Source organism: Scyliorhinus canicula, chromosome 19 (genome assembly GCF_902713615.1).
Source record: "Scyliorhinus canicula chromosome 19, sScyCan1.1, whole genome shotgun sequence".
Taxonomy (NCBI): domain Eukaryota; kingdom Metazoa; phylum Chordata; class Chondrichthyes; order Carcharhiniformes; family Scyliorhinidae; genus Scyliorhinus; species Scyliorhinus canicula.
In genome coordinates this window covers 69,819,948-69,847,685 of record NC_052164.1, presented here as the reverse complement: position 1 = coordinate 69,847,685, position 27,738 = coordinate 69,819,948, and the positions used below count along the sequence as shown (strand labels likewise).

The 27,738-nt window shown below is 49.2% G+C and overlaps 1 protein-coding gene across 2 annotated transcripts in view; it reads right to left on the bottom strand.

Annotated features, from left to right (window-relative positions):
- The window catches only part of robo4 (roundabout, axon guidance receptor, homolog 4 (Drosophila)), a 177,077-nt gene that overhangs the window by 23,411 nt on the left and 125,928 nt on the right, over positions 1-27,738 (bottom strand). The window contains exons 12-16 of one of the 2 annotated variants that reach the window (XM_038779102.1): positions 24,497-24,539; positions 24,283-24,413; positions 21,664-21,978; positions 18,229-18,294; positions 648-765 (exon numbers count right to left, since the gene is read on the bottom strand). In XM_038779102.1, coding sequence (XP_038635030.1) covers positions 648-765; positions 18,229-18,294; positions 21,664-21,978; positions 24,283-24,413; positions 24,497-24,539 — 673 coding nt within the window. The remainder of the gene's footprint in view (positions 1-647; positions 766-18,228; positions 18,295-21,663; positions 21,979-24,282; positions 24,414-24,496; positions 24,540-27,738) is intronic. The other variant, XM_038779103.1, reaches the window with a different exon arrangement.

Here is a 27,738-nt window from a genome sequence, read left to right as displayed (position 1 = left end):
TTGACATTCAAGAAGAATATGAAGCTAGGTAAAGGTGGAGGGGTAGCACTGTTAATCAAGGCATAGGTGCAACAGTTAGGATTGACCTTGGTTCAGGAGATCAGGATGTGGAATTGGTTTGAGTGGGGATGAGGAATAGTGGGGGAAAGAAGTCATTAGTGACAGTGGTCCACAGGCCCCTAAAGTAGCCGCTATGTAGGACAAAGTAAACAAGAAATATTGGGTGCTGGTGATAAAGGGAGGGTAATAATCATGGGTGACTTTAACACAAATGGGTGACTTTAACCTTCCGTTAGTATTTAAATAAATGGTGTTGAACAATTAGATACATAGTAGTAGCATAGTAGTATTGTCACTAGACTAGTGGACCTACGGTAATGCTCTGTGGGCCTGGGTTCGAATCCAACCACAGCAGATGGTAAAAGTCTAATGATGACTATGAAACCATTGTCAACTGGGGGAAATCTGCAATTCTTACCTGATCTGGCCTACCTGTGACCCTTAAATGGCCCAGCAAGCCACTTAGCTCATGGGCAATTAGGAATGGGCAGAAAATGCTGGCTCCACTTCCCATGAATGAATGTCATCCCCCATTTTTCTCAGTAACATAGAACAGTCCTTAACCTTCCTCTGTTCCCCAGACTTGCCTAGGTTCCTCCACAGGGAGGGGTGGAGGAGGTGGGAGTGCATCCACCAGTCTGAGCCCAAAAGCGTGATGCTGGATCTTTGGAGAACAGAAAGTCTTCATCGCCTTCCTGCCGTCACCTGCCAATGAGACAGAGAGGTTAGAAACACAGGACAGGAGTAGATAATAGCATTGTAATACCAATCCAGGTGTACCATCAACTTGATCCTCCAATGTAGAGACCCAATTAACAGTCTGTTATTTCCTCAGCGATGTTGCTATCTGCAAAGGTGTCAGCACAACAATATAATATCGATGCCAGGCTAAGTGTCAAAGAGTAGTTTCATTTTTCAAATTGCACATAGGTGAGGTGAAAATCACACAGTATAAATACACTATAACGTCCTGGAGTAATGATCATTGCAGAGGGAAATTGACTTTTCCATTGACAAATTCGCTAACTTTCCTCACATGCGGAATTCCCTTCTTCATACCCCTACTCCCCAAACCTACCTCACTTTGTTCCTTTAAAACACTCCTTAAAAACTTAACTCTTTGACTAGCTTTTGATCTGACCTAATATTTCCTTATGCGACTCGGTGTCATATTTTGTTTCATAATATAATTATCCCTTGTCAGCACCCTTAATGTGTTTCCAAAGACATTCTCCGTTTCTGAGACTAAGTATCGACGGCAACGCAGAATTTGTGGATTATCACGACAGAAAACTGGTAGCTCGCCTGGACCGATTCTGCTACTATAAAGGGGCTCGCACCGGTGCCGCGTGGAACACACTCAACTCCAATGAAAAACGGTGCGGGATTTACCAGGTCCGTGATTGACATGGCTGCCTTTCCAGCTGCGACAATGGTGTTCTCCGACCCCACAGCCTTCCTCCAGGCTACGCACTGCTACTCCCCTGGGCCCTGGCAGAAGCCCCCCGGCCAGCAGCACAACTGTCAGCAAACAGCGGCGATGTTGGATACTTTTCGTACGCCCTCTCTCTCCTGAAGCAGCCGCCACGCCAGTTTCACGATTTTCAAAAGCATAAGTGAACCCCGCCATCAGGAACTCAGCCCATCGGAGGCGGAGAATCGCAGAGGCCCCAGAGAATACCGGGTCGGGCCCGCTAATGATATACAAATGGTCTCTACTGTACATGCGTTCCATAACACATTGATGCTGCTGTCGAGGTGCTGGAGCATTGCGATTTGGTGTCAAATCGGCGCCTGACGCGATTTTGGCGTCGGAAACCGATTCTCCGTCCAATCTCCTTTTCTGATTTTGGCGTCGGTTAATGAAGAGTCCCACCCAGAACGCTGAACATTAAACACTTGTCCACAAGAAAACATGGAATATGATAGGTTCTTAACCTGTAATTTCACATTAAAATCCCATTGGCTGTCTTTAACCTAATCAGCGCAAAGAATTCTCCTACACACTCGTACTAACGCTTAATAACTTATAACACCAACTCTTTGACTTAGTTCCTAATTGCTGTTTCCCATCTCCAGCTCACCACATCTCCCACAATTCTCCAATTCTCTGCCATGCCCCAAGGAGCAGTGAGAGGGATCAGGGGAAGTGTTGAGTGGAAGTGTTGGAGAGGGAGGCAGCGAGTGGGAAGGAGACAGTAAGCGGGTGGGTTGGAGATTGGGAGGGAGAGATGGCAAACAAGTTTGTCAATGATTGGGGAGCAGTGAACAGGAGGGTCAGCGATTGTGAAGGGAGCAGTGAACAGGAGGGTCAGCGTTTGGGAGGGGAGCAGTGAACAAGAGGGACAGCGATTGGGAAGCGAGCAGTGAACAAGAGGGACAGTGATTGGGAGGCGAGCAGTGAACAAGAGGGTCAGCGATTGGGAGGCGAGCAGTGAACAAGAGGGACAGTGATTGGGAGGCGAGCAGTGAACAAGAGGGTCAGCGATTGGGAGGCGAGCAGTGAACAAGAGGGTCAGCGATTGGGAGGGGAGCAGTGAACAAGAGGGTCAGCGATTGGGAGGCGAGCAGTGAACAAGAGGGTCAGTGATTGGGAGGGGAGCAGTGAACAAGAGGGTCAGAAATTGGGAGGGGAGCAGTGAACAAGAGGGTCAGCGATTGGGAGGGGAGCAGGGAACAGGAGGGTCAGCGTTTGGGAGGGGAGCAGTGAACAGGAGGGTCAGCGTTTGGGAGGGGAGCAGTGAACAAGAGGGAAAGTGATTGGGAGGCGAGCAGTGAACAAGAGGGTCAGCGATTGGGAGGCGAGCAGTGAACAAGAGGGTCAGCGATTGGGAGGGGAGCAGTGAACAAGAGGGTCAGCAATTGGGAGGGGAGCAGTGAACAAGAGGGTCAGCGATTGGGAGGGGAGCAGGGAACAGGAGGGTCAGCGTTTGGGAGGGGAGCAGTGAACAGGAGGGTCAGCGTTTGGGAGGGGAGCAGTGAACAAGAGGGACAGTGATTGGGAGGCGAGCAGTGAACAAGAGGGTCAGCGATTGGGAGGGGAGCAGTGAACAAGAGGGTCAGCGATTGGGAGGCGAGCAGTGAACAAGAGGGTCAGCGATTGGGAGGGGAGCAGTGAACAAGAGGGTCAGCAATTGGGAGGGGAGCAGTGAACAAGAGGGTCAGCGATTGGGAGGGGAGCAGGGAACAGGAGGGTCAGCGATTGGGAGGGGAGCAGGGAACAGGAGGGTCAACCATAGTATCAACCATACTAACATGAAAACGTGCTATTAGAACACAGGACCCCTGAACCCCTTTGATGCGCCTTGGTATATTATATTATGCCAAAGATGCAATACAAGCATAGATTGTTGTTATATGCTGATTTCCATGACCTCAGGACATTGGCTATCTGTGGCGACCACATCTCACAGACTCAGGATGCCCCCAAACACTTTATAACAAAGAAGTGCTTTTTGAAGTGTAATTGTTGTAACGTAGGAAACATGGCAACTATTCTAGGCAGAGCAAGGTGCCAAAAATAGCAATGATATAACGGCCAGGTAACCTGTTATGGCGATATTGGTTGAGGGATGCAAATGACCAGGATATACCTGAGAATAACTCCATTGTTCTTTTCCAAATCGAACGGTCTATTCTTTTACATCCACAAAATGTTTAATAGGGACTTGGTTTAATGTTTCATCTGAAAGACAGTGGGCCGGATTCCCCGTTCCTGAGACAAATGTTGACCCCAGGGCAGGATTAGTGGACTTCTCTGATAGCCAAATTGGGGCCATACCTGGATCAATTCAGCAACTGTTAAGGGGGTGGCACCGGGTGCCCCATGTGGAACACATTCAATTCCAATCAGACATGGTGCCAGATTCGTCGAGTTCGGGATTGACACTCAGGAGGCTGACAAGCTGCAGCCACATATACACACTTCACTCCCCACACACACCATCCCAGCCAATAAGATGGCAGCAAGACATGCGGCACCAAGGTTCAGAGATGCCAAACTGGTGACCCTGCTGGATGCGGTGGAGATGAGGCGGGTGACCCTGTATCCTGGGGTGAGAAGGAGGCTGCCTGGCTTTCGCCAGGCCAAGGCGCAGGTGGAAGAAGTCTTCAGCGCTGTGGGCAACACCACAAGGACCAGCCAATAGTGGCAAAAAAAACTGCATGATCTTCTCAGGGCGGCCAGAGTGAGTAGGCAGCACTGTGCCCCGCCCCACCCCCCCATAAATGCCCCCCCCCCTCCCCCCCCCCCCCCTGACCTGGAGGGCAGCCAAACCCCACCCTGCACCACATATCAGCCACCATGGCCATGTGCCCTGGCCACTGAAGCCATCAGCTACCCACCCCCTGGGCTGCATGCATTGGTCTATCTAACATTGTGCGTTTTTGTTTCCCAACCCCCCCCCCCCCCCCCCCCCCGGCCAGGAGAAAGTCACCCACAACCACCAAGGGGCGGGAAGACTGGAGGGACTACCAGAGTTACGGCCCCTCAGCACAGCAGAAGATGTGGCCGCGGGGCCCGAAGGACAGTCATCGGGGCGGAGGTTTACATCGGGCGAGGAAGTGAGACCCTACTAAGTTGTGGTTCCCCATGGCAATTGTGTCAACCCTCCAGCAACCCCCCATACCCCTTCTCCACCACCACCACACCCCTCCCCACACAGCCCCCCTCGCCCCACACACTCCCACCCATGATGCAATCAGGCGTCTTGCCGTGTGTCATGGCAGGAGCTGGTGATGAAGCGGGCCCTTCTGGTGTGTCCCGCCCCCTCCCCCACACCCAACCATAACCACAACCCTAGGTGCTGACCAGCGACGACGATGACACCAACACGAATGGGAACCATCGACCGCATCCCGTGACACCCCAGAGCTCGAGTCCAGGGAAGATATCAACTTCACATCACAGTGTCTCCAACACCCTCCACCATCCCAGATAACCTCGCCTCGGTTGGGCACTTTCGAGGTCAGGAACCGTAGAGTGTGGCAGGATGAAGGCATCATGCACACTGCCCCGGTATACGGCGCAGACATGCATGATGCACATCGCATGGTCACACACCAGCTGCACGTTCATCGAGTGGAACCCCTGTTGGTTTGTGAAGAGCGTTTCGCGATTCTGGTGTCAGTCAATGGAGTATCCTGCCCAGTACCTCGGTTACGCACTGAGATCAGCCTAGATTTTTCACCCAAGTCTTTGTGGGAACAAAGAACACAACCTTCTGATTCAGAGGCAAGAGCGCTACCCACTGAATCAAAGTTGCCACCGTTGTTTTTTTTATTCATTCATGCAAATGTAGGCATCACTGGCTAGGCCAGCATTTATTGCTCATCCCTAATTGAATTTGAGAGGGTAGAGGTGAGCTGCCTTCTTCCAGGATGTGTCAGTACACCTACAGTGCTGTTGGGAGGGAGTTCCAGAATTTTGACACAGCAATAGTGAAGGAACGGTGATATGTTTTCAAATCAGGGTGGTGAGTGGCTTGGAGGAGAATGCCGAGGTGGTGGGGTTCCCATGTGTCTGCTGCCTTGTCCTTCTACATGGTGGTGGTCGTGGATTTGGAAGGTGGTGCTTGAGGAGGCTTGGCGAGTTCCTGCACTGCATCTTGTAGATGGTACACACTGCTGCCACTGTGTGTTGTTGGTGGAGGGAGTAAATGTTTGTGGACTGGCTGCCAATCAAGTGGGCTGCTTTGTCCTGGATGGTGACAAGCTTCATGAGTGTTCTTGGAGCTTCACTCATGCAGGCAAGTGGAGAGCATTCCATCAAACTCCTGACTTATGCCTTGTGGACAGGCTTTGGGCAGTCAGGATTCCTTTCCTCTCAGGTGTTCTTATAGCCACAGTATTTATAGAGCTAACCCAGTTCAGTTTTTGGCCAATAGTAACCCACAGTATGTTGACAGTGATCTAATTGTGTCTTTAATGGAAGGAGTGAGTGGCAGCGTAGGTATCTCCTCTTTCTTCCCTCTCGCCTACATCCCTTGAGCTGTTGAACAGCAATCAAAACTGAATACATAGTTTAAATTCTTAATCGGTGATTGGCAAGTTTTATCTAAAAGTTGCTTCTGTTCACATCCCTTTACCCAGACATACAAACACAACACACTGTTTTGAGCCAAACTGTTGCTATAGGTAATGATCATCCTACCTTGAGCTTGTAAATAACCGCAGGTGTATTCTGAGCAGCCTGCAGCTTTTGACTACAGTGACTCCATTCCGTAAGCATTGCTGGGCACATCCACAGCACCACCACAACGGACAACTGAGTGAGCAGGCCCTTGGAGGCTTGGATATGCCAAACAGACCGCTGGCCAGAACAGATGGCGGCTCCACACTCTCACATGGATGTGTTTATATTTGCTATTGGTAGGGCGACATGTGGCTCAGTGGTTAGCACTGGGACTGCGGCGCTGAGGACCTGGGTTCGAATCCCAGCCCTGGGTCACTGTCCATGTGGAGTTTGCACATTCTCGCCATGTCTGCGTGGGTTTCACCTCCACAACCCAAAGATGTGCTGGTTAGGTGGATTGACCTCGTTAAATTGCCCCTTAATTGGGAAAAAATAATAATTGGCTGCTCGAAATTTTTTAAAAAAAAATTCCTATTGGATACCTGTGGAGACCACGTCTCACGTGGCACACACCAATGCCAGGGGGAGTCAGGAAACCTCATACCTCACAGTGCCAGCTCCAGAATTGAGGTTGGTGCCAAAGGCAGTTTTATAACAAGAAGGAGCACTTAAAAGGAAAGTTGATAGCTCCATCTGTCTGTCTGGAATGATTAATTCCCTGTTTGTATGCAGATTAAAATAAATCGCTTGTTTTGTTCAGTTTTTTGACTTGATCCAATTGTAGCATATCGTTACATTAACCGATATAAAACTTCATTGTTCTACACACATATGCCCACATATTGTACTACATAATCATATACTAAGTACTATATACAACTGAGTACTATATACAACTATAGAACAAAGAACAAAGAAAATTACAGCACAGGAACAGGCCCTTCGGCCCTCCCAGCTTGCGCCGATCCAGATTCTTTATCTAAACCTGTCTCCTATTTTCCAAGGTCTACTTCCCTCTGTTCCCGCCCGTTCATATACCTGTCCAGATGCATCTTAAATGATGCTATCGTGCCCGACTCTACCACCTCCGCTGGTAAAGCATTCCAGGCACCCATCACCCTCTGCGTAAAAAACTTTCCACCCACATCTCTCTTAAACTTTCCCCCTCTCACCTTGAAATCGTGACCCCTTGTAATTGACACCCCCACTCTTGGGAAAAGCTTGTTGCTATCCACCCTGTCCATACCTCTCATAATTTTGTAGACCTCAATCAGGTCCCTCCTCAACCTCCGTCTTTCCAACGAAAACAATCCTAATCTACTCAACCTTTCTTCATAGCTAGCACCCTCCATACCAGGCAACATCCTGGTGAACCTCCTCTGCACCCTCTCCAAAGCATCCACATCCTTCTGGTAATGTGGCGACCAGAACTGCACGCAGTATTCCAAATGTGGCCGAACCAAAGTCCTATACAACTGTAACATGACCTGCCAACTCTTGTACTCAATATCCCTTCCAATGAAGGCAAGTATGCTGTATGCCTTCTTGACCACCCTATCCACCTGTGTTGCCACCTTCAGGGTACAATGGACCTGAACTCCCAGATCTCTCTGTATATCAATTTTCCCCAGGACCCTTCCATTGACCATATAGTCCGCTCTTGAATTTGATCTTCCAAAATGCATCACCTCGCATTTGTCTGGATTGAACTCCATCTGCCATTTCTCTGCCTAACTCTACAATCTATCTATATTTTGTTGTATTCTCTGACAGTCCTCCTCGCTATCTGCAACTCCACCAATCTTAGTATCATCTGCAAACTTGGTAATCAGACCACCTATACCTTCCTCCAGGTCATTTATGTAGATCACAAACAACAGGCTTCGTAACGCAACTAAATGCTGCATTTTGGGCCTAATGTCCTCACGCAACACAAAAGCAAAATATTGCAGACGCTGGAAATCTGGAATTGAAACAGAAAGTGCCCAGGTCTGCCAGCATCTGTTGAGAAAGGAATAGAGTTAATGCTTCAGGTCGATGAAGTTTGATAGAATGTTAAGCCTATCCCTCTCTCTCTCTCTCTCTCTCCACAGACGCTGCCAGAACTGCTGAGTATTTGAGTTGGCAAACAAAACTGAACCAGCCAAAACTGGAGAGAAAATGGCCACTGTTTCCAGCAAAATATATCAAAATAAAAACACACATACAGCCTACAACCTGTCAATGTTAATAACACAGCAGAGAGTTACTCTGTAGTCATTGAATATTACCAGGCTGTAGAACAATTAGGTACTGATATAATATTGCCTATTATTACACGTTATATCTCAGTGTGTTATTGTAATACAGCTGGCCACGAGTGAAAGCTAAGTCTTACCGGTATTACTTATCAGTGAGCCCCTATTCATTACTAGTGGAATCAAAGCTCCACCTACTGGTTTTTCTGTGAATCCCTCCACACAGTAAGGGTGAAATCTTCCACTGGCAGGTGGAGAAGTCGGTGTGATTGCTGAACACATGTGATGTTGCGTTGTTCAGTCATTACTTATTCATCAGGGCAGACCATGGGAAATCTAATGGTGGACACAGACCCGTTACCTTATGGGGCTGAAGATCTAGGCATCATGGATGGGATTTTCTGATCCTGAGGCTAAATGTTGGCGCCGTCGGAAACGCCGTAACATTTCTCGATGGCGTCAACACGGCCTCAGGATCGGCAATTCTGGCCCCTACAGGGGACCAGCACGGCACTGGAGTGGCCCAGGCCACTCCATCTGCTGATCCCAACGTCAACTGTTCGCCGCGGGGTCCGCGCACACGCAATGACACCGGCGCCAAAGGAGGCCCCCACCAGGGCCCCCCACAGGCCGCCCACGGAGCCTTCCATGCCAAGGTTCCGCCGGCTAAGAGCAGATTAGAACGGCACCAGTGAGACTCGAGTTTTTTGCGACGGCCGCTCGGCCCATCCTAGGCCGAGAATTGGCGGGAGGGGCCACTTAGAGCGGCCCCCGACAGGCCCGCCAATCACGCCGGCGCCAATGGCGCCGATTCTTCGCTCTGCAGAGAATCGCGTCCCGGCGTGAGGGCGGCGTGGCGCGATTCGCGCCGGTTGCAGGGATTCTCCAGCCCAACCCTGGGCTGAGAGAATCCCGCCCCATATTTACAGACAACAATTCACTCGGTGCTGGCCAGGAGCTCTGGACTCTGCATCCACAAAAATGTTGAGCGGAAGGAAGCAACCCTCGGCCACATTGTTGAGTCATGCCTCCCCTGGGATTCTCCTCCAGGCCGTCCAGAAAAGGCAGAGTTGCTGTTTCCCCAGGGTGGCAGCAGAAGGCGCATAGCAACCTGGGAGGAGTTTGCAGGGGTGGTTATCACCCATGGTGCCCAAAGGCAAACCGACCAGAAGTGCCGGAAGAATGATCTGCTCACCAGGGTGAGTACATTGTCGTCTTCCTGTGAACTGACACTCTCATCAGGGCATCAGACAGGCTAAAGGTTAGAGTGCACAGGGATGTCATACACGACCAGCAGGTGCGAGATCAACAACTTTAAACCCTCAGTCCCATGTCAGTTGCAGGACTTGGGGGCCCAGCAGCTGCCACAGGCAGGCACACTCCTGAACTGCTCACCCATTGACAACCAATCCTTCCAGCTTTCTGAAGGAGAAGAACACCCAAAACAGAAGGGAGAGGGTCAAGGCTGGAGGAGAATGCCAGAAATCAGGATCTTCACCTATTTTGAAGGACAGGGCGCTGAGCTGGTTGGGGAGGTGCAGGGCCGGGCCTCTGCTGAAGACAAGATAGAACTCCCCCAGGAAGCCAGTGAGGCAGCATCGGTCTGTAATTTTCAATTGTGCACACTGGCACTGCCTTCTCTTTCATTTACAAATCTGCTGAGTGAATCACTTAATCTTTCTTTTCTCTATCCCAGGTGCCAGCAAGAAGCCGGGAGGTACTGCTACCCACAAACACTAAGCCCAAGTCCCAACTCCACTTCTGATGAAGATGTCTCAGAATCCTCAGAGGATGCACCATCACGTGCACCCTCCACCAGCACGGATACCTTCATTTCAGTCCATGTTCTAGAGTAGGCTCGGGGTTCCAATCGGGTCTGGAAATGGTGGAGGCAGTGACAGCCGAGGCCTCTGACACTCTGACGATTGCTGGAGGCCAGGCCCCTGCTGAGCCCCAAGCAGATGTGGAGCCGCTGAGCTTGACTCTAAGAGACTTGTTGGAGACGCAGAGATAGACAGGAGAACATCAGGTAGAGTTGCCAGGGGCCATGCGTAGACTGGATGAAGGCTGGAGGAATCCATCCACAATCCAACTGCTGTCATGGCTTTGGCATGTGGGCACTTGGTTGCCTCCATTGAGGAAGTCAGGGCTATCAGCAGAGACTGGCAGGTCTGCGTGGAGTGTAAACCGCACTTCTACCGGCCAGACCGTGCGCGCCTAGTGAAGGCCTCCTGCCCCTTTGAACACCTCAGCGTGGACTTCAAAGGGCCCCTCCCCTCCACCGCAACACGTACTTCCTCAATGTGGTTGACAAGTACTCGAGATTCCCCTTCGCCATCCCATGCCCCGACATGACATCTGCCACCGTCATCAAAGCCCTTAACACCATCTTCGCTCTGTTCGGTTTCCCCGCCTACGTCCACAGCGACGGGGGATCCTCATTTATGAGCGATGAACTGCGCCAGTACCTGCTCAATAGGGGCATTGCCTCGAGCAGGACGACCAGCTACAACCCCCGGGGAAATGGGCAGGTGGAGCGGGAGAATGGGACGGTCTGGAAGGCCGTCCAGCTGGCCCTACGGTCCAGAAATCTCCCAGTCTCCCGCTGGCAGGAGGTCCTTCCCGACACCCTTCACTCCATTCAGTCGCTCCTGTGCACCGCGACTAACGAAACTCCCCATGAACGTCTCTTTGCCTTCCCTAGGAAGTCCACCTCCAGGGTTTCGCTCCCGACATGGCTGGCAGCTCCAGGACCCGTTCTCCTCCGTAAGCACGTGCGGCTCCACAAGGCGGACCCGTTGGTTGAAAGGGTACAGCTACTCCACACGAACCCACAGTACGCCTCCGTAGCGTACCCCGACGGCCGCCAAGACACAGTCTCCCTTCGGGACCTGGCACCAGCTGGGTCCCCGCACACACCCCCCCCCCCCTCTGCCCCGGCACCACCCTCCCTTCCCCCGGTGCACCCCGCCACAGCCCCCACTCCAGGATGTTCCACCCTCCCCTTGGTCCCACCTGTGGATCAAGATGAGGTCGACACGCTCCCGGAGTCACCGACGACCGAACCAACGCCGGCATCAACACCGCACCTGCGGTGCTCGCAATGGCGGATCAAGGCGCCCGACCGTCTAAATTTGTAGACTCTTTCAAAATTTTTTTACCAACCTGTATGTAAATAGTTTTCCACCACCCTCACTGGACTCCTTTTTAACAGGGGGTGAATGTGGTAGTCACCACTGTTGTATTGTGTATACTGCATACGAGGGTATTACAGTAAGGCCCCTGTACTACAGGTACCGGGGTAGATCCCTGCCTGCTGGCTCCGCCCAGTAGGCGGAGTATAAATGTGTAGGCTCTCCGAGCTGCAGCCATTTCGGCAGCAGCTGCGGGAGGATCCACATCTCTGCTTAATAAATCCTCGATTACTCTCTACTCTCGTCTCGTCGTAATTGATAGTGCATCACTTCTTCTGCTTCAAACCTCTCCTGCAACAGCTGCTGGTGTGAAACAAGCAAAGAGACTCAAATACAGGGGGCCCAATGGAGCAACACTGGGAGATATAATGTGATCAAACTTCAATAAAACGCGTTCAGGTGACAACTCAAAAGCAAACAAGCACAGGTGACTAGGTTTATTTTAAGACAAACATATTGAACAAGTAACAATTGTTAAATGTTAAACATTTCAATCGAGTGGCATGTAACAGCTGTAAATGAAGAAACTCCAGGTTAGAATTCACTCAAACTGGACCCTGGCTGAACTCGGGCACAGGCTCAGCTCTGCTATCATGGTCAGATATTGTGCTGACATTCACTAGAGCTGCTGGTTACTGTGGGATGATACTCTCGTCACATTCGGCTCGATCAACTGTGAATTGGTGCTGCTCTCTAGGGGCGGAATCCAGTAACTGCTTGGGATGAAGATATTTGAAAGACTAATCACACCTCAGAAACGTCCCATAAACATCTTTGGTGCTCTCAATTTCAGGACAAACCCCTGTATACTATACCCACAAGGACGACTCATCTAATACTTCATCTAGAAGACTGCATCCTCCAATATCACACTGCTGCCTAGCAATGCACTGGAATGCCTGCTAGATTATTTACTCCAATCATGAACCGGAGATTGAAGCTATTATTTGTGCTGAATCCGAAGTGAGAACACAACCAACTGAGAAAACCAAGTGGCTTCAAATGGGGGAGCCCTGCAAGGCTGGAGCTCAGCCTGAACGATACCTAAATGATGTACATTTCTCGGAGGACAAATGGCAGCAGGGGGCAGGATCAGGGGCAGAAACTCCCTAAACTAGTAGTTCCTGGTCCTTGGGCAGGACCCAGTTTTGTCACATCAGCTGCTAGGTTGAGTGAGTGAAGGTTCACTCAATTTCCACAGCGGCTCCAGGCCAAGTGATTTGGTCATTGTACTGCAAGTGAGTGCCAGTCACTATTAGTGCCTTTAGTTTACATTGCAGAGTTATGCAGAGGTGACACCAGTTTCAATGTGTGAAGCAGCTTTTATTCACAGTGCTTTAAAATGACCACTCCATGCTTCATGAAAATGAAATGAAAATCGCTTATTGTCACGAGTAGGCTTCAAATGAAGTTACTGTGAAAAGCCCCTAGTCGCCACATTCCGGCGCCTGTTTGGCGCTTCAGCTCTGGCTTCCAGCTGTTTCTGCAGTCTGGGCTGAGTTCTCCATTTTGCAACGCCGGCAGTGAGGATTGTGATCGGGTGGCGAATAGCGCGCAACAGAAAAATCGTGATTTGCGCCCGGCTCCGTCGCCATGTTCCAGTCCCTCACTGGCGGGGTTATCGAAGTTTGTACCCCGCACTGGCGGATCCATGCAAAACACTCATTTGCATGGATTTAAATATCATCAGTGGGTTGGACACTTCATGCACCACCTCTCCGCAATGCTCTGTCCCTCTTAGGTGGAAGTCACATGGGCACAAATTGGTGCAAGTAATTAAATAATAATAACTTATTGTCTCACGTAGGCTTCAACGAAGTTACTGTGAAAAGCCCCTAGTCGCCACATTCCGGCGCCTGTTCAGAGAGGCCGGTACAGGAATTGAACCTGCGCTGCTGGCATTGTTCTGCATTACAAACCAACTGTTTAGCCCACTGTGCTATACCAGCCCCTGGTAGGGCCTTAGCACTACAGCTGTTGAAGGAGAGCGAGAAGTTAAGAAAACTCCAAAAAAACTCTCCAAAAGTATTGGGCTTGCTGGGGGGGGGGGGTAGCTGTCTGGGCCAGGAGGAGTTGCAGGGGATGCCTTGGTGCCAGGTCCATGCGCTCGGGGTGTTCGATTCGAGTTCAGGGTGGGCTGGCTCAGACCACCATTGCTGCAGTGTGTGATTTAAACACACCCCTATGGTGTTACTTACAGCCTCCTGGCTGTTCACTCTGCTAACTGCTGACTGTGTCCTGTAAATGCTCTCAGAGCCTCTGGTCATCTTGGAGCCCACCCAGGCCACTCCTCTGGAAACCCTCAGACCCCAGCTAACCCATCAATGGGATGGGCGTGGCCAAGCTCAATCAGCGGCACACCAAGTGCTGCAACTCCTCAGTGCACTCATCAGAAACACACCCCCACGGCAGGGAGATATCAGAGCTCACCCCAAACAAAGGTCACACGCATCACTCTGAAGGTGCTACCAGCATCACCACAGGGTGTTGGCCCGGTGTTAGCAGTATCAGAGGGTCTTGTCCACTGGATCCACTGGAGGATCATGACGACTTCGCTATGAGGTGAGCTCTGGTGCTCCTCATTGTTTGACGAAGTCTGACTCCTGCCTTTAGGATCCCATTCCACTGTCCGTCCGGGTGATCCCCGCTGGCCAATCCATCTCACACACCCATATATCAATGGGTGGGGGGGGGGGGGGGCAACCAGGCCTAGCCCATCCCTTACACCCATCAGACAGAGGATAGAGGCAGGCCGAACCGTTGGTACGAGAGTGTTTAATGGTGAGTATATACATGGTTCCACTCTAACCCCCCAACTATCACTTCTGTGCTATACCCGTGCCAACTTTCTTATCTTCTGTGGTCTATCACACCTTCTAGGTGTAACTCCAACAGCATATCAGAAGTGTTGGTGGTCTGCTGAGTGTCTTGCCCTCTGACCTGTGATGTCCTTGGCCGCTGTCCTCTGGAGGGTTCGGTGGGGTTCGGAAAGGTTGAGGAAAGGGTGAGGTGCTCCAGATCTTTCCCTGCGGGAGGGACTGGCATGGGCCCCTCCTCAATGGAACAGAGGGGAGGTTGGAATGAATTCCAGAAGCTCCACCATCACATGATGCTGCAAGTAACAGAGGCCCATCCTTATCTAACCATGGTTACAATGCCCTCAGCCATGGAGCACTGAGACTGGGACATGTCCCTCTGTGACTGTGCCATCTCCCTCTACTGGCTAAGGTCAGTCAGCACCCGGCCAATGCTCTTAATGCCCTCAGCAATGACCCTTTGTGAATGGGCCAAGCTCTGAAGTGCCACAGCAACATGCATGTGGGACTGGGACATGTCTGCCCGTGACTGGGCTCCTCTATCCTGCACCTCATCCATCGACCGCACAGATTACCCCAAACCTTGGACATCTTGACCCATGACACTGAGATTTTGTCCCAGGCCATCCACTGTGGAAGCCACTCTTTCAGTGTTTGCTTGAGGGACATGCATTGTTAGCACCATCTCCTGTGCCTGAAGGTGGTTGGATTCCTCCAGCTGTACTTGCAGGTACTGAAATGTTGCTGACACCCTATCCTGTGAACCCTGGCTCTGTGTCTGTGTCTCCACCAGTGATGGGATCAATGCGACACCTGACCGGACTACAGCTGTTCCCTGGGATTGGGCAGCCCTCCAACCATCTGCAGCCTAAGGGGTTCCTGCAACATCTGTGAAGTGCGCACTAGAAGGTGACCCAGGAGCCTCTTCACTAAAATGTCCCACCAAGGTGATAGCCTCCGTGATATTGAGGGTGCAGATGACAACAGTGACAAGAACTCGGTGTCTTCCCCGGACTGGTGCTCAGGGTGTGCTGGGTATGTGGCTGGGGAGCAGTGACCACGGACAGCCCGACCTCGTCTGATGGTCATCCTGCAAGACAAAAGGCATGGTGAGATGGAGTGGTCGGTGAGAGAGGGTACTCACTTACTTTGGGCTCTCACTTGTGGAGCCGCATGCTGATCTCCATCTCAGCCACTGCATTTTCCTCAGCCTCGCCTGCTGGTTGCAAGGCCCTCTTCTCGGCTGGGATATGGATCCACAGTTCACAGATACCCCCTCCAGTCTTTTGGCGTTCATGCCTACTATGGGCCATCTTATCCCTCAGCGGACAGAGAAAGGATGGAGTGAGATGCGGGGAGGTGAGTTCTACAGGGGATCTGTAGTTGGTGGCACGTGTGTGCAAGGCTCCTGCCCAAAATGGCCAATACAAGTGTTCGGGTTTGATGGACGGTGGAATGTAAGAGAGATGCAGGCAAGTGAGGTGTGGTTGGCCTCTAGGGGATTGTGGGGGGGGGGGGGGGGGGGGGGGGGGGGGGGGTGATGGGAGGAGTGAGGGACAGGGGTGATGTCAGGGCCCACAGAGGTGGTGATTCACCCGAACTCCAATCAGGAAGTCATTTATCTTTTTGCGGAACTGGCTTCCAGTCCTTTGCGTGAGGCTGGCAGCATTATCCGTCTCTGCCACCTGCTCCCAGGACCTGGCGACTATAGCTGGCACCCACCCTGAGGAAGAGGTTGTCCCTCATCTCCTCCACTGCATCCAGCATTCCATCAAGCTCACTTTCCCCAAAGTGGGGGAGCAGGTCTCCTTTCTGCCATCTTCTTGGCTGGAAAGAGCGTGTGTGGGGAGTGGAGTGTTAAAAAACATCTCCACCTTGTCAAGCTCTTCAGCGCAAATTTCTTCCCCAGCGAATCAGTCGCCATCAAGGATGGGAATCACTCTCGATTTTTGTGGGCACGTGATGCATTTACATGCCCTGACCCAAAGGGAACACAAGTCACACACTATTCAGCCCTGGTGGGAACACTTAGGGTGTGATTTAGCAGACAAGAAGCCGTTCGGGCTGAAGCACCCAGGTTCATCCCATTACTCACCAGCACTTTGCCATTTTTCTGGGCCTCAGGGAATTTCTCCCCACTGAGATCTCACTTTAGTGGATTTCATGCACTGGAGAGCTGAGCTCGGCAACAGGAATGGCTCCTTGCAGATCGAGGCACTATTTTAACTCGCTGCCCTGATCTCTCCTCCCCCTCCCCCCCCCCCACCGCACCTGGTTTCAGGCCCTCCCCCCCCCCCCCCCCCCCAATCCCAATTTCTGAACACCCCCTCTTCACCCCTCCAACCTTCCCGTGGCCATGGAACCGTCCCTCAAATGGGTAATTGCACCCCGGCCCAGAACCCTGGCAATGTGACCCTGGCACCTGGGCACCTTGGCACTGCCAGCCTGGCACCCTGGAAGTGTCAACCAGATACCCTCAGCATGCCAGTGCCAAGGTGCCCCGGTGCTAGGGGGTGTGCCAGGCTACCACTCTCACCTGTCCCCAACCATCCATGGGTCTGAAATGGCCTGCAAGACCCCCCGAGATGCCATAATGGCTGGTCTACATTTGTGAAAACCAGTGGTGAACGGCACCCGGTCCAGTCAAGGTCTCATCGGCGCAGCCATCGACTCCCGGGCACCGGGTGAAAGTGGTGTCTGGGTATTTAAATGAGCCTAATGGCTCATTTAAATATGCTGACCAGGATCATGCCAAGCGAGGCATATCGAGGGCTGGTATCACCCATGAGTCAATGCCTCAGGAAATGAGCAAGTACAAGAACACATTGAAACAATATTAAATTTGAAATTCTGTGCCAGGTTTAATAAGATTCAGAGTAGAATCTGGTTTCAGTGCTGTGATCACCGCGTGGTGGCATTTCGCTTTCATTCCTAGGTCTTTACCTTGATGCTCGGGAGATGAGGCGCAAGTTTCAGTTGACAGCAAATCGTAAATGTACTCTGTTCTCTCAGACCGCTCCCAAGTGAGGTACAGTAGAGATTGGAGGTAGAATTAGTTCCTCTCTACACTGTCCACCCAAACTCGCTCTCGTTTCACAGTTGACAGAAAGATGAGAAGGCTGTTCATAGGTCATGTGAGCTTTAAATTAATTGACCATTTTACACACTAGTTTGGACAAATCAAATTTCTTTTAATTCAGATTTAATAACTCTCCCCACAGTGACAATCTGTGCCATATACCATTTTAACTAATGATGTGAAATGAGTCATCAAGCAATTGGAGCAACTCACTTTCCAATTATCACTCCCATCTCATTTAGTCATGTGTACACCAGTAACCCCACCCCCTCCTCCAAATGACCAATGGAGACTGAGAGACTGAACCTGCGAATACTAGTGCCACAACAGTGCAGAGGGAGGCCATTCAGCCCATTGAGTCTGCACCAACCCTCTGAAAGAGCACTGTATATTGGCCCACTCCCCACCCCATCCCCATAAACCCGCCCAACCTTTGGACACTAAGGTACAATTTATCATGGTCAATCCTCCTAACCTGCACATCTTTGGACTGTGGGTGATAACCAGAGCACCCAGAGGAAAGTCATGCAGACACGGGGATAACGTGAAAACTCTACACAGGCAGTCACGTAAGGTCGGAAACGAATCTGGGTCCCTAGCGCTATGAGGCAGCAGTGCTAATCACTGTGCCAGCGTGCTGCCCTCTCTGTGCACTTCCACTTCCAGAGTAAGACCTCAAGTTTCCACCCTTCCCAGGGGTATTGCAGCCCCATTCAATCAAGGTGCCCAGATGAAAGCCAACTTCATCACAATACAGACAGTGTCATACCTTTGCGGCTGGATCCGGGGCTGGTGATTGGGTTTCGACTGACAGTAATTACAGATCCATTATTTTCTGGAAATGGAATCAAAAGGACTCAGTGAAAAGATACAAATGATAAAAGCGCATCAACATTCATGCTTCCACAGAATATGTACAACCCAGCCAGTCATAGACTAATGGATCAAGTTCCAAACCCCACACGACGAAGGATCCATAAAGCTTCTCCCCAATCCATTCACAAGGTAAATCAAGCAAAATCACAGATAACTGGCTTCACATCTTGTTCACTAGATTCTGGAAAGAGTTAGCAAAATGGGAGATAGGGCCACTTCACAAATCTTCTGTAAATTATACCATATGTAGTTTTAATGGCGCCCTCATTCCCCCTCCTTTTTCTCTAAGAACTGTGAGGAATTCCATATTTTCCCAACATGAAAATATTGTACAAACTGCAGCTCAGGCAAAGGCTTCCAGCTAAGAAACTGAGCTCATAGAAACCAGACTGGTAACTGCAAGATGATGGCAAAAACGTGTAATTTTTGGTTTGTCGCTGGGTTCATACGAATGACTTCCACCCAGTCTTAACAAGGGCATTTGAAAGATCCAATTAAATAAACTGGTTATCAATCGCTTCTCGGCCTTTTGGCTAAGATGAGCGTGAGATCAGGTGTAATGCCTGGATCTGGAGTGTGTCTCTTGTGGGGACCATGAATTGGATTCAATTTGAATTGGTTATTGGAGCAGGCAATGAGCTGGATTAGGGGTTTGTCCCTGTCCACACTATGAGCTCTGGCTTTGTAAGTCTGATAAAGTAATAAAAAATAAAAAACATTTCAAAAACTTATCATAGTAAATCGATTATAATAACAAGTTAAAAACAAATGGGTTAAGTTAAACATTTTAAAGTAACCGGATTAAAATAATTGAACTAAACAGTTTGAAATAAAATGGGTTAAATAAATGAGTTGAAAAGAAGATAAACATAAGGAGGTTTAACTCATTAAATAAACTGGTCAAACAGGTTAAAATAAACAGATTAAATAAATGAATCAACATAAACAAGCGTAACATAATGGGTTAAGATGACCGTTGAAATAGGCTAAGATAAATTGTTTAACATAATTGGAATGATAATTATTGGTTAATGTCTAAGTTAACTCTAGGCTAATTCATTAATGGTTTTGTACTCTGTCACACAGTGAGATTCCAGCTTGCTCCATTAATAATCTATTCTTTATACTTCAAGGTAACTATTTCTCATAGCTACAATGGAAACACAGGAAAACAAATCAGGAACTTTTAGGAAGGGAGCAGGATTTGAAATGGAGCTATCGACTCCATCAGCTTTTAGAATGTAGAAGCATGATTTTGTTATATAAACCTATGTGGGTTGAAACAAAAGAAATGTATAAACATCCTCCTTGACCTCTCGAGTATTTTCCCGCCTTATTCCGTTAGTTTTTCCTCTCTGGAGATGTTGACTTGGTGCCTGGGATTGTCCTATCCCGTTCCATTACCCCCCCTTGTGATCCTGGACATTGAGTACGAGGAAGCGTCGCAACTGTGGCAGGCGAGCACAGTCGAGCTTGTCCGCCCTCTTATGGCATCCAAGAATTGTTGTATAGCAATCAGGAACCCAGGACAATTCTTCATTTTATTAATCAGTTGACGTGAGGCTGAATATAAGACTAAAACACTGGCTACCATGATTAAACTTGGGATCTTTCCTGTACTGTACAGCTCAGTATCTCTCCACCTTAAGGGTTGTGTCTGCTTCAACATTTGTGACATTGCCCTAGAATGAATGCTTAAGGTTACGTATTCTTTTTAACTGTTCAGTTTTCTCTCCTCTCCTTTCCTGAATAAATTACATCCATCATCTAACAGGCACCTCTGGTACCTCATAAAAAGGTCCATTAAATTGACTATGCTTAGATAGTGAGAATCAGCAGGATATGGGACACTGGAGAGCTAAAGAGCAGAGTCGGATCTGTTCCCTAATCGACACGCACCAGATCACAGGATAGCAATATGGACGAGGAGCCTCATGCTTATACCATCCATCTAAATTATCTTGATTATCTCGCTGCCCTAAGTTGTTCGCCACATAGAAGATTCTAGGATCCATCCCAGTCTGTGCTGAGTTAACTGAGCTCATCTTTTATTATTTCTTTATTCTTTAATGAGAATTTGTTGCCCCTCCCTAATTGCCTTTGAACTGAATATTCCAGAGGGCAGTTGAGAGTCCACCACATTACTGTAGGTCTGGAGCCACTCTAGGCCAGACCAGGGAAGGATGACAGATTTCCTTCCCTAAAGGACATTCGTGAGCCACTATTATTTACAATAAGCGATGATAGTTCCATGGTCACCATTACTGAGACTAGCTTTTATAAGTCAAGAGAGAGTGTGAGGTGGAGGGTGAAAGTGGAAGAGAGTGGGTGAGGAGGGGGCGAGGAAGAGGGTGACGGAGGAAGAAGGCGACAGAGGAAGAGGGTGAGGGGGAGCAGGTGAAGGGGGAGGCAGAAGAACATGAGGGGGAAGAAGGTGAGAGGAAGGGGAAGAAGTTGAGGGAAAGGGGATGAGAGAGAGAAGATGGAGAAGGTGAGGGGAGAGGTGAGGGGGGATGGGGAAGGGTAAGTGTGTAGGGCAAAGAGTGTAATGGGGACAGAATGTGGGGAGGGAGAGCGGTGAGGGGGAAAGGGAAGGGGGAGAAGGTGAGGGTTGGAGGGGGTCGGGGAGGAAAAGGGGTGAGGGGAGATGGTGAAGAGGGTATGTGTGCAGAAGGGGAGGAAGAGGAGAGGACGGGAGGCAGAGATGATGGGGAAGAGAGGAGGGGAAACGGGAGGAGGGGGAGAGGAGTGGTGTTGAAGAGAGGAGGGGAGGAGAAGAGGAGTGAATGAGGGGCATGCGGAGAGTAGGGAGGAGGGGCAGAGGAGAGGGAACGAGGTGGGGCGAGGAGGGGGAACAAGGGGGGATGGATGGTTGGTGGGAGTGGGAGAGGAGGGGATAGGGGAAGGAGGGGCAGAAAATGGGGAAGGAGGGGAGGAGCATTTGGGGAGTAGAGGGGGCAGGGAAGGGGAGATGAAGGGTGGAAGAAGAAGGGGAAGGGGAGGAGAATGGGGGAATCAGACAAATTGTGTGCTTTCCATCTGTAAATTAATCTTTGCTGCAGATTCTTATGTGGTTGCTGTGGGGTGAGAGGAAAATGTGATTGGACACAGCAGTAAGGTATCCTTAATTGAGTGACCTGCTGACATTCACTGACAAGTCTCAAAACATGGGACTGGTCAATTGGATAAAGTACCAGAAGACAATGACCTTACATAGAACCATTCCATAGTGACAGTGCCAACACTTGCAACAAAGGAAGCATTATTGAGAAAATGTTTTTGTTCAAAGTAGAATTTCCCAGAGCTAATGGGTGATTTAAACTCTCACCGTTATTGTAGTTTTTGTCCCGCAAGTCTGGATTTGGCTGGAGATAGGGCGTTGGTTTCCATGGTAACTTTGTAACCTGACCGAGGCTGTTGATGTTTTTTCGATTCATGTTGTTTTTCAACAGCGGCAAAGGACTTTGGTCTGGAGTCAGCTGAACATTATAGTTGGAATTGACAGACCTCTGCGAGAGCGGAGTATTAAACATCTTCAAATCTTCTTCTTTAATGTCAACGCTGAACGTACCGTACAGGCCGTTATCGGGCACTATGAGAGGGTTTTGGTCTCTCAAAGCCTGGGCCTTCTCAAGCGATGGACCTACAAAATCAATCAGGTGGTATAAGTGACAGAAACTTAAGTATTTTGGGTCAGCATTCTAGTTGGCTTGATCCAGGCATTTGATGATAGCTTGGTGATATTGTTTTGATAGAGCGAACACAGCGTACTGTTGAATCTTGAGAAAATCAACAGTGAAAGCCACTTCCTGTGCGCATTACTTCAATTGGATGGTCTTTACTGTATAATCAATGAGGAGGTAATCTAATTAGAACTGAAATATAAGGAACTCTAATAAATCATTGTAGCATCCTTCATGACGAACTTACTTTCACATCTTAAATCTGCTCAGGCATCAATCAAGAAATGAAACAATTATACATTGGGAGGTAGGTTGGTAGTTTATTTCTCCGATTACTTAGTAAGATAGGAACAAAGTAGCCCATTCAATTAGACCATGGGTGACCATCTATCTCAATGTGACTTTCCTACACGCTCTCCATAACCCTTGATGTCATTAGTGACCAGAAATCTATTGATTTCTGTCTTGATTGATTGATCTTCCACAGCCCTCTGGGGTAGAGAATTCCAAAGATTCACCACTTCCTGAGTGAAGAAGCTCTTCCTCTCGCCAGTCTTAAATGGTCTTCCCCTTATTCTGAGACAGTGTGCCCTGGTTATAGACACATCAACCCGGGGAAATATCCTTTCTGCATCTACCCTGTGATGTCCAGTAAGAATTGTGTAAGTTTGAATGAGATCGCCTCTCATTTTTTGAAACTTTATGAACACAGAGCCAGTTTCCTCAATCTCTCCTCGTAAAACAATCCTGACATCCCAGGGATTATTCTGGTGGGCCTCCATTGTGCTTGTGCTCATCTGCGTGAGAGGCATCAGTGGTGGAGAATGGGGTACTTCCCACTCCTTGCATTCAGCCCAAAAACAAAGCATATGTCCAGATTGAATGTAGTTAAAGCCCAACTAAATGCTGTATCCCCTCCCTTGGGGGACTCGGGTGGAATTTTTACTTCTATTGCCCTTAACAGCCAATCTATGGCAATATGTTAGGTTGTCACCTCGATGGGTTGAACCGTCTATCTTCATAATTGCAGTTGACACCAGGGACACCAGATGGGAATTCGCTATTGATTTTTCATTTAACGGAGCGATCAACCTGTAACTAATTCAAAGCAGGGTCTCAGAGGTGGGAGGTGAGCGGGTCAGTCACCCAAAACCTGAACTGCAACTCTTCAAGGTAGCCTAGATCACACTCACCCTATCATGGCGACGTCATCACCACAAGGACTCAAGTGATATAGAGAATCGCCCACAGCACAGGAGGAGGCCATTCAGCCCAGCTTATTGTTGCAGTCATTTTCAAAGAGCTCTCTGGTTCGTCTCGCCTTCTTATTTTTTTCCCCATGGCACTCCACATATACTTACTCAAGTACACAGCCAATTCCCTCTTCACAATTACTATTGAATCTGCATCCACCAGGGCAGCACGGTGGCCTAGTGGTTAGCACAGCTGCCTCACGGCGCTGAGGTCCCAGGTTCGATCCCAGCTCTGGGTCACTGTCCGTGTGGCGTTTGCACATTCTCCCTGTGTTTGCGTGGGTTTCGCCCCCACAACCCAAAGATGTGCAGAGTAGGTGGATTGGCCACACTAAATTGCCCCTTAATTGGAAAAAATAATTGGGTAATCTAAATTTAAAAAAAAATAAAGAATCTGCATCCACCAACCCAACAGGCTCTGGATCATGATAATTTGTGGAGGGAAGGGGGGGGGCGGTTGCGTAGTGGTTAGCGCTGCCGCCTCACAGTGCCAAGGACCTGGGTTTGATCCCAGTCCTGGCTCACTGTCCATGTGCAGTTTTTCACCCCCCCCCCCCCCCCCCCCCCCCCCCTCTTCCACAACCCAAAGATGTACAGGGTAGGCTAAATTGCCCCTTAATTGGAAAAAAAATAATTGGTGCTCTAAATTTATTTTAAAAAAGTAATTCCCATCATCTTAGGACCATAAAATGTAAGAGCAGCAGTAGGTCATTCGGACCATGAAGTCTGCTCCATCGTGCAATGAGATAACCGCTCTGGTTCTTTAGCTAATTATGCTAAATCTGTCTGCTCCAGTTACTGACCCTTCTGCTAGTGGAAACCGATTCTCCCCAACCCAGTCTATCAAAACCCTTCATCATTGTGGATGCATCCATTAAATTCCCACCCCACTGCTGTAATGAGAACAGGAAAATGGCACAATCCCAACACATTTTCAAGTCAACCCAGGTAATAAACGCAGCCTTGTTTGTCAGTCATTTGCTTTGTGCCACTCCATCACTTCCATCTCACCAGTTTTCCAATAGGTCTGTCTCTCCTGGCTGTGGGGCCAGAGGGGCTGACCATTGCCGGGATTGAAGTTCTTGGAGCAGCTGCCGGATTTCCAGGAATTCGACAGCCAGGGGGAATCGGTCAGGTTCATCCTGGAACAGAGCAGAAAGGTGATCAGGCCAGCTCTCCCGTGATTAACTAATGCAAATCCTTACTTCATCTTGTCTCAACGTACCTGTGTTTGATAATAATGTCTTCATCAGCTAGTCTGTACAAGCCTGCAGTGCATAAAGTAACACAAATGAATGAGATGGTATGAGACCTCAGCGTTCTAGGTTGTCTCTGATCATCGAGTGATTTGTATTTTGTGTGGGTCAATCAAGTTTGCACGTGTATCGTCTGAAGGTAGGGCGAATAATAGATGTAACAAATAAAGGTTGGACAAATTGCACACTAACACATTCTGGATGCACAACTAGGAGCACAAATCAGCCAGCCTTGGAAAGTGTGAATCGAGGTTCCCAGCACTTAACAATTATGCATCAACAGCAGGAAGACCTAAATATACCATGTTGTCCCAACTTTAATTGGTAGAACAATATTTTCACTTCTATAATAATCTTTACTGTCATTAGTAGGCTTACATTAACACTGCAATGAAGTTACTATGAAAAGCCCTAGTCGTGGCATTCTGCCGCCTGTTCGGGTACATAGAGGGAGAATTCAGAATGTCCAATTCACCTAACAGCACGTCTTTCGGGACTTGTGGGAGGAAACTGGAGCACCCGGAGGAAACCCATGCAGACACAGGGAGAATGTGCAGACTGCGCACAGTGACCCAAGCCAATACTCGAACCTGGGACCCTGGTGCTGTGAAACAACAGTGCTAAGCACTGTGCTACCATGCTGCCCACTCCAATATACAGGGGAAACATGGTGTGTTCACTGAAAAGCTTCTATCATCCTCCTATCTGATGCAACCACCGTAATTCTTGATTTTTTATTTCATATAAACATGACTAATATTGCTCCCCATAGGGTAACTAATATGTAGAACAGATTCCCAACAAAGGCAGTTAAAGCTGCGATAATTAATCCCTTTTAAAGCAGTCTGATGCCTATATGGTTAGGATCAGTAATGAGGCTCATAAGGATAGTAATGAACATCGATCAGTGGGTCTCAGAGGTTCATGGGTCAAGTCAATTAAAACTTTCAGTTAACTTCTTCTGCTCCATTAGCTATGGTGCTGTGTTCGTGAAAGTGTAATTCTCTTTGTGCGGGAATCTCCAGTCCGCCAGCCGCGTGTTACCCGGCCGCGCGCTCTTCGCTGCCGACGGGATTCTATCCTCCTGCCGATTGTCAGTGGGATTTCCCATTGTAACCACACCACACCTCCGTGAAACGCACTGGTGGGGTTGCGCTGCCGGTGGGAAAATTGAGTCGCAATAACCGTAGAATTCCAGACTTCTTCGCTCTTCCGTCTCTTTCTCTCCACTTCGCCTTCATTTCCGTCTCTCACTTCCCTCCCCCACCTCTCCCACCTTTGAATTCTGTCAATCTTTTTCAGCTTCAGGGCAGCATGGTGGTGCAGTGCTGCAGGTGCTGCCTCACGGCACCGAAGTCCCAGGTTCAATCCCGGCCCTGGGTCACTGGCCATGTGGAGTTTGCACATTCTCCCCGTGTTTGTGTGGGTTACACCCACACAACCCAAAGATGTGCAGGGTAGGTGGATTGGCCACGCTAAACTGCCCCTTAATTGGAAAAAATGAATTGGGTACTCTAAATTTTTTTTTTAATCTCACAGCCTCCGAGACAACAAGGACATAGAAATAGCTGGACTACGCCGTGCAGTCCTGGCCACAGGTAGGATGTGATTCGCACTAGAGGTGGTACAGAGGAGATTTACAAGATGTTGCCAGGAATGGGGGATTTTAACAATAAGGAAAGGTTGGCGAGGCTGGGGTTGGTTTCATTGGAACAGAGGTGACTGAGAGGAGATTTAATTGAGGCGTGTAAAATTATGTCAGACTGGACCTATTTCTTTCAACAGTGAGGTCCCTAACCAGGGGATATAGATTTAAAGTAATTGGTGGAAGGGATTAGAATCATTCAAATTTGCAGCGCAGAACATGTATCCAAGATTAGAGGGAATTTAAGGAGAACGTTTGGTGGGGATCAGTAATTCACTGCCTGAAACATGGAAGAGGTAGAAACCCTCATTACATTGAAAACAAATGTGGCTAAGCACTTGGCCATGGATTAAAGTGCACTGCTTCGGCAATGCAGGGCGACTTTGCCTCTGCCTGTCCAGGAAGCCCCGACTCTATTTCACGTGGTTCAGACAATTAGTTGCTTGAAATCATGGCTTCTGCTTCCACTCCTCCCGGAGGCAGGATCTCCCTCTTCCAAAAGCTACCAGCAGCTCTTCAGTCCCAGCAGCGCCACTGGGAGCACTGGTCAATCCTGGGACACAGGCAGAAGCACCTCCCCTCTGAAAGAGAGATGAGTGAGACGAGCTCCCAAAGGACAATCAGGCAGGTCCCAATAATTGGTGGTGATGTGATTTTATAATAATATAAAAGCACTAATCACTCTTAAAGGATTTAATTAACATATTGGAGGTTCATTTATTAAAACTAGGCACATGAGAAAATATATACATGGATAAAAAGCTTGAAGACATCAGCGGTGAGCGCTGTGCTCGGCTCAAAACAAGAAAATCTGAAAACGGAAACATGACATGTCAAGTTGCTATCCCTTAAAGGCATATTACAATGGTGGGCAGGAGGGGTAGGGGATTGGTGGGTCATTTGAGAGGCTTAGGGTTCTTCCAGAAGCAGGGGCTGCTCTTGTCACTCGACAGCCAATCATCCATGGTGTACAGAATGTCCCTTCCCCCAAGTCCACAGGCAGACTGCCAGGTACACTGGCTGCATCATCATTTGACATAGCTCCTGCAACCCCCCCCCCAACCAGGCACCACCACACCCCCACCCCGCCACTGATAAAATACTCGTGATGGCAGGAAGAAGTCCCTTAAGCAGGGGGAAAGAGGCAAAGTTTTGGCCTTGAAGTACCATAACCTCGGCTGGAAATTGGGATTCAGCTGGGTAGCCACTTTTCAACTGCACAGACAGGATGGGCTGAAGGGTCTCATATATTTTCTATGCTTCCATTACTATCTCCCTTCCTTGCCTTCCATTCCTACCTCTGACAGTTCCTCCACCAGTACTGTCTCTCACTGCTTCTTTCACAAATCCATTTCTCCTCCTTCTCTTTCATTTCAATCTCTCTCCCTCCTCGCAAACCGTCACTCACCCTGTCCCACTTTCCAGCAAACATTTCTCTCTCACAATGCTGAAGGAGCCACTTGGCCTATCCTCACAACCATTCAGACAACATGGCCGCGATTCTCCGCAACCACGATGGGTGGGAGAATAGCGGGAGGTCCGCTCCCGCACCTCCCGCTATTCTCC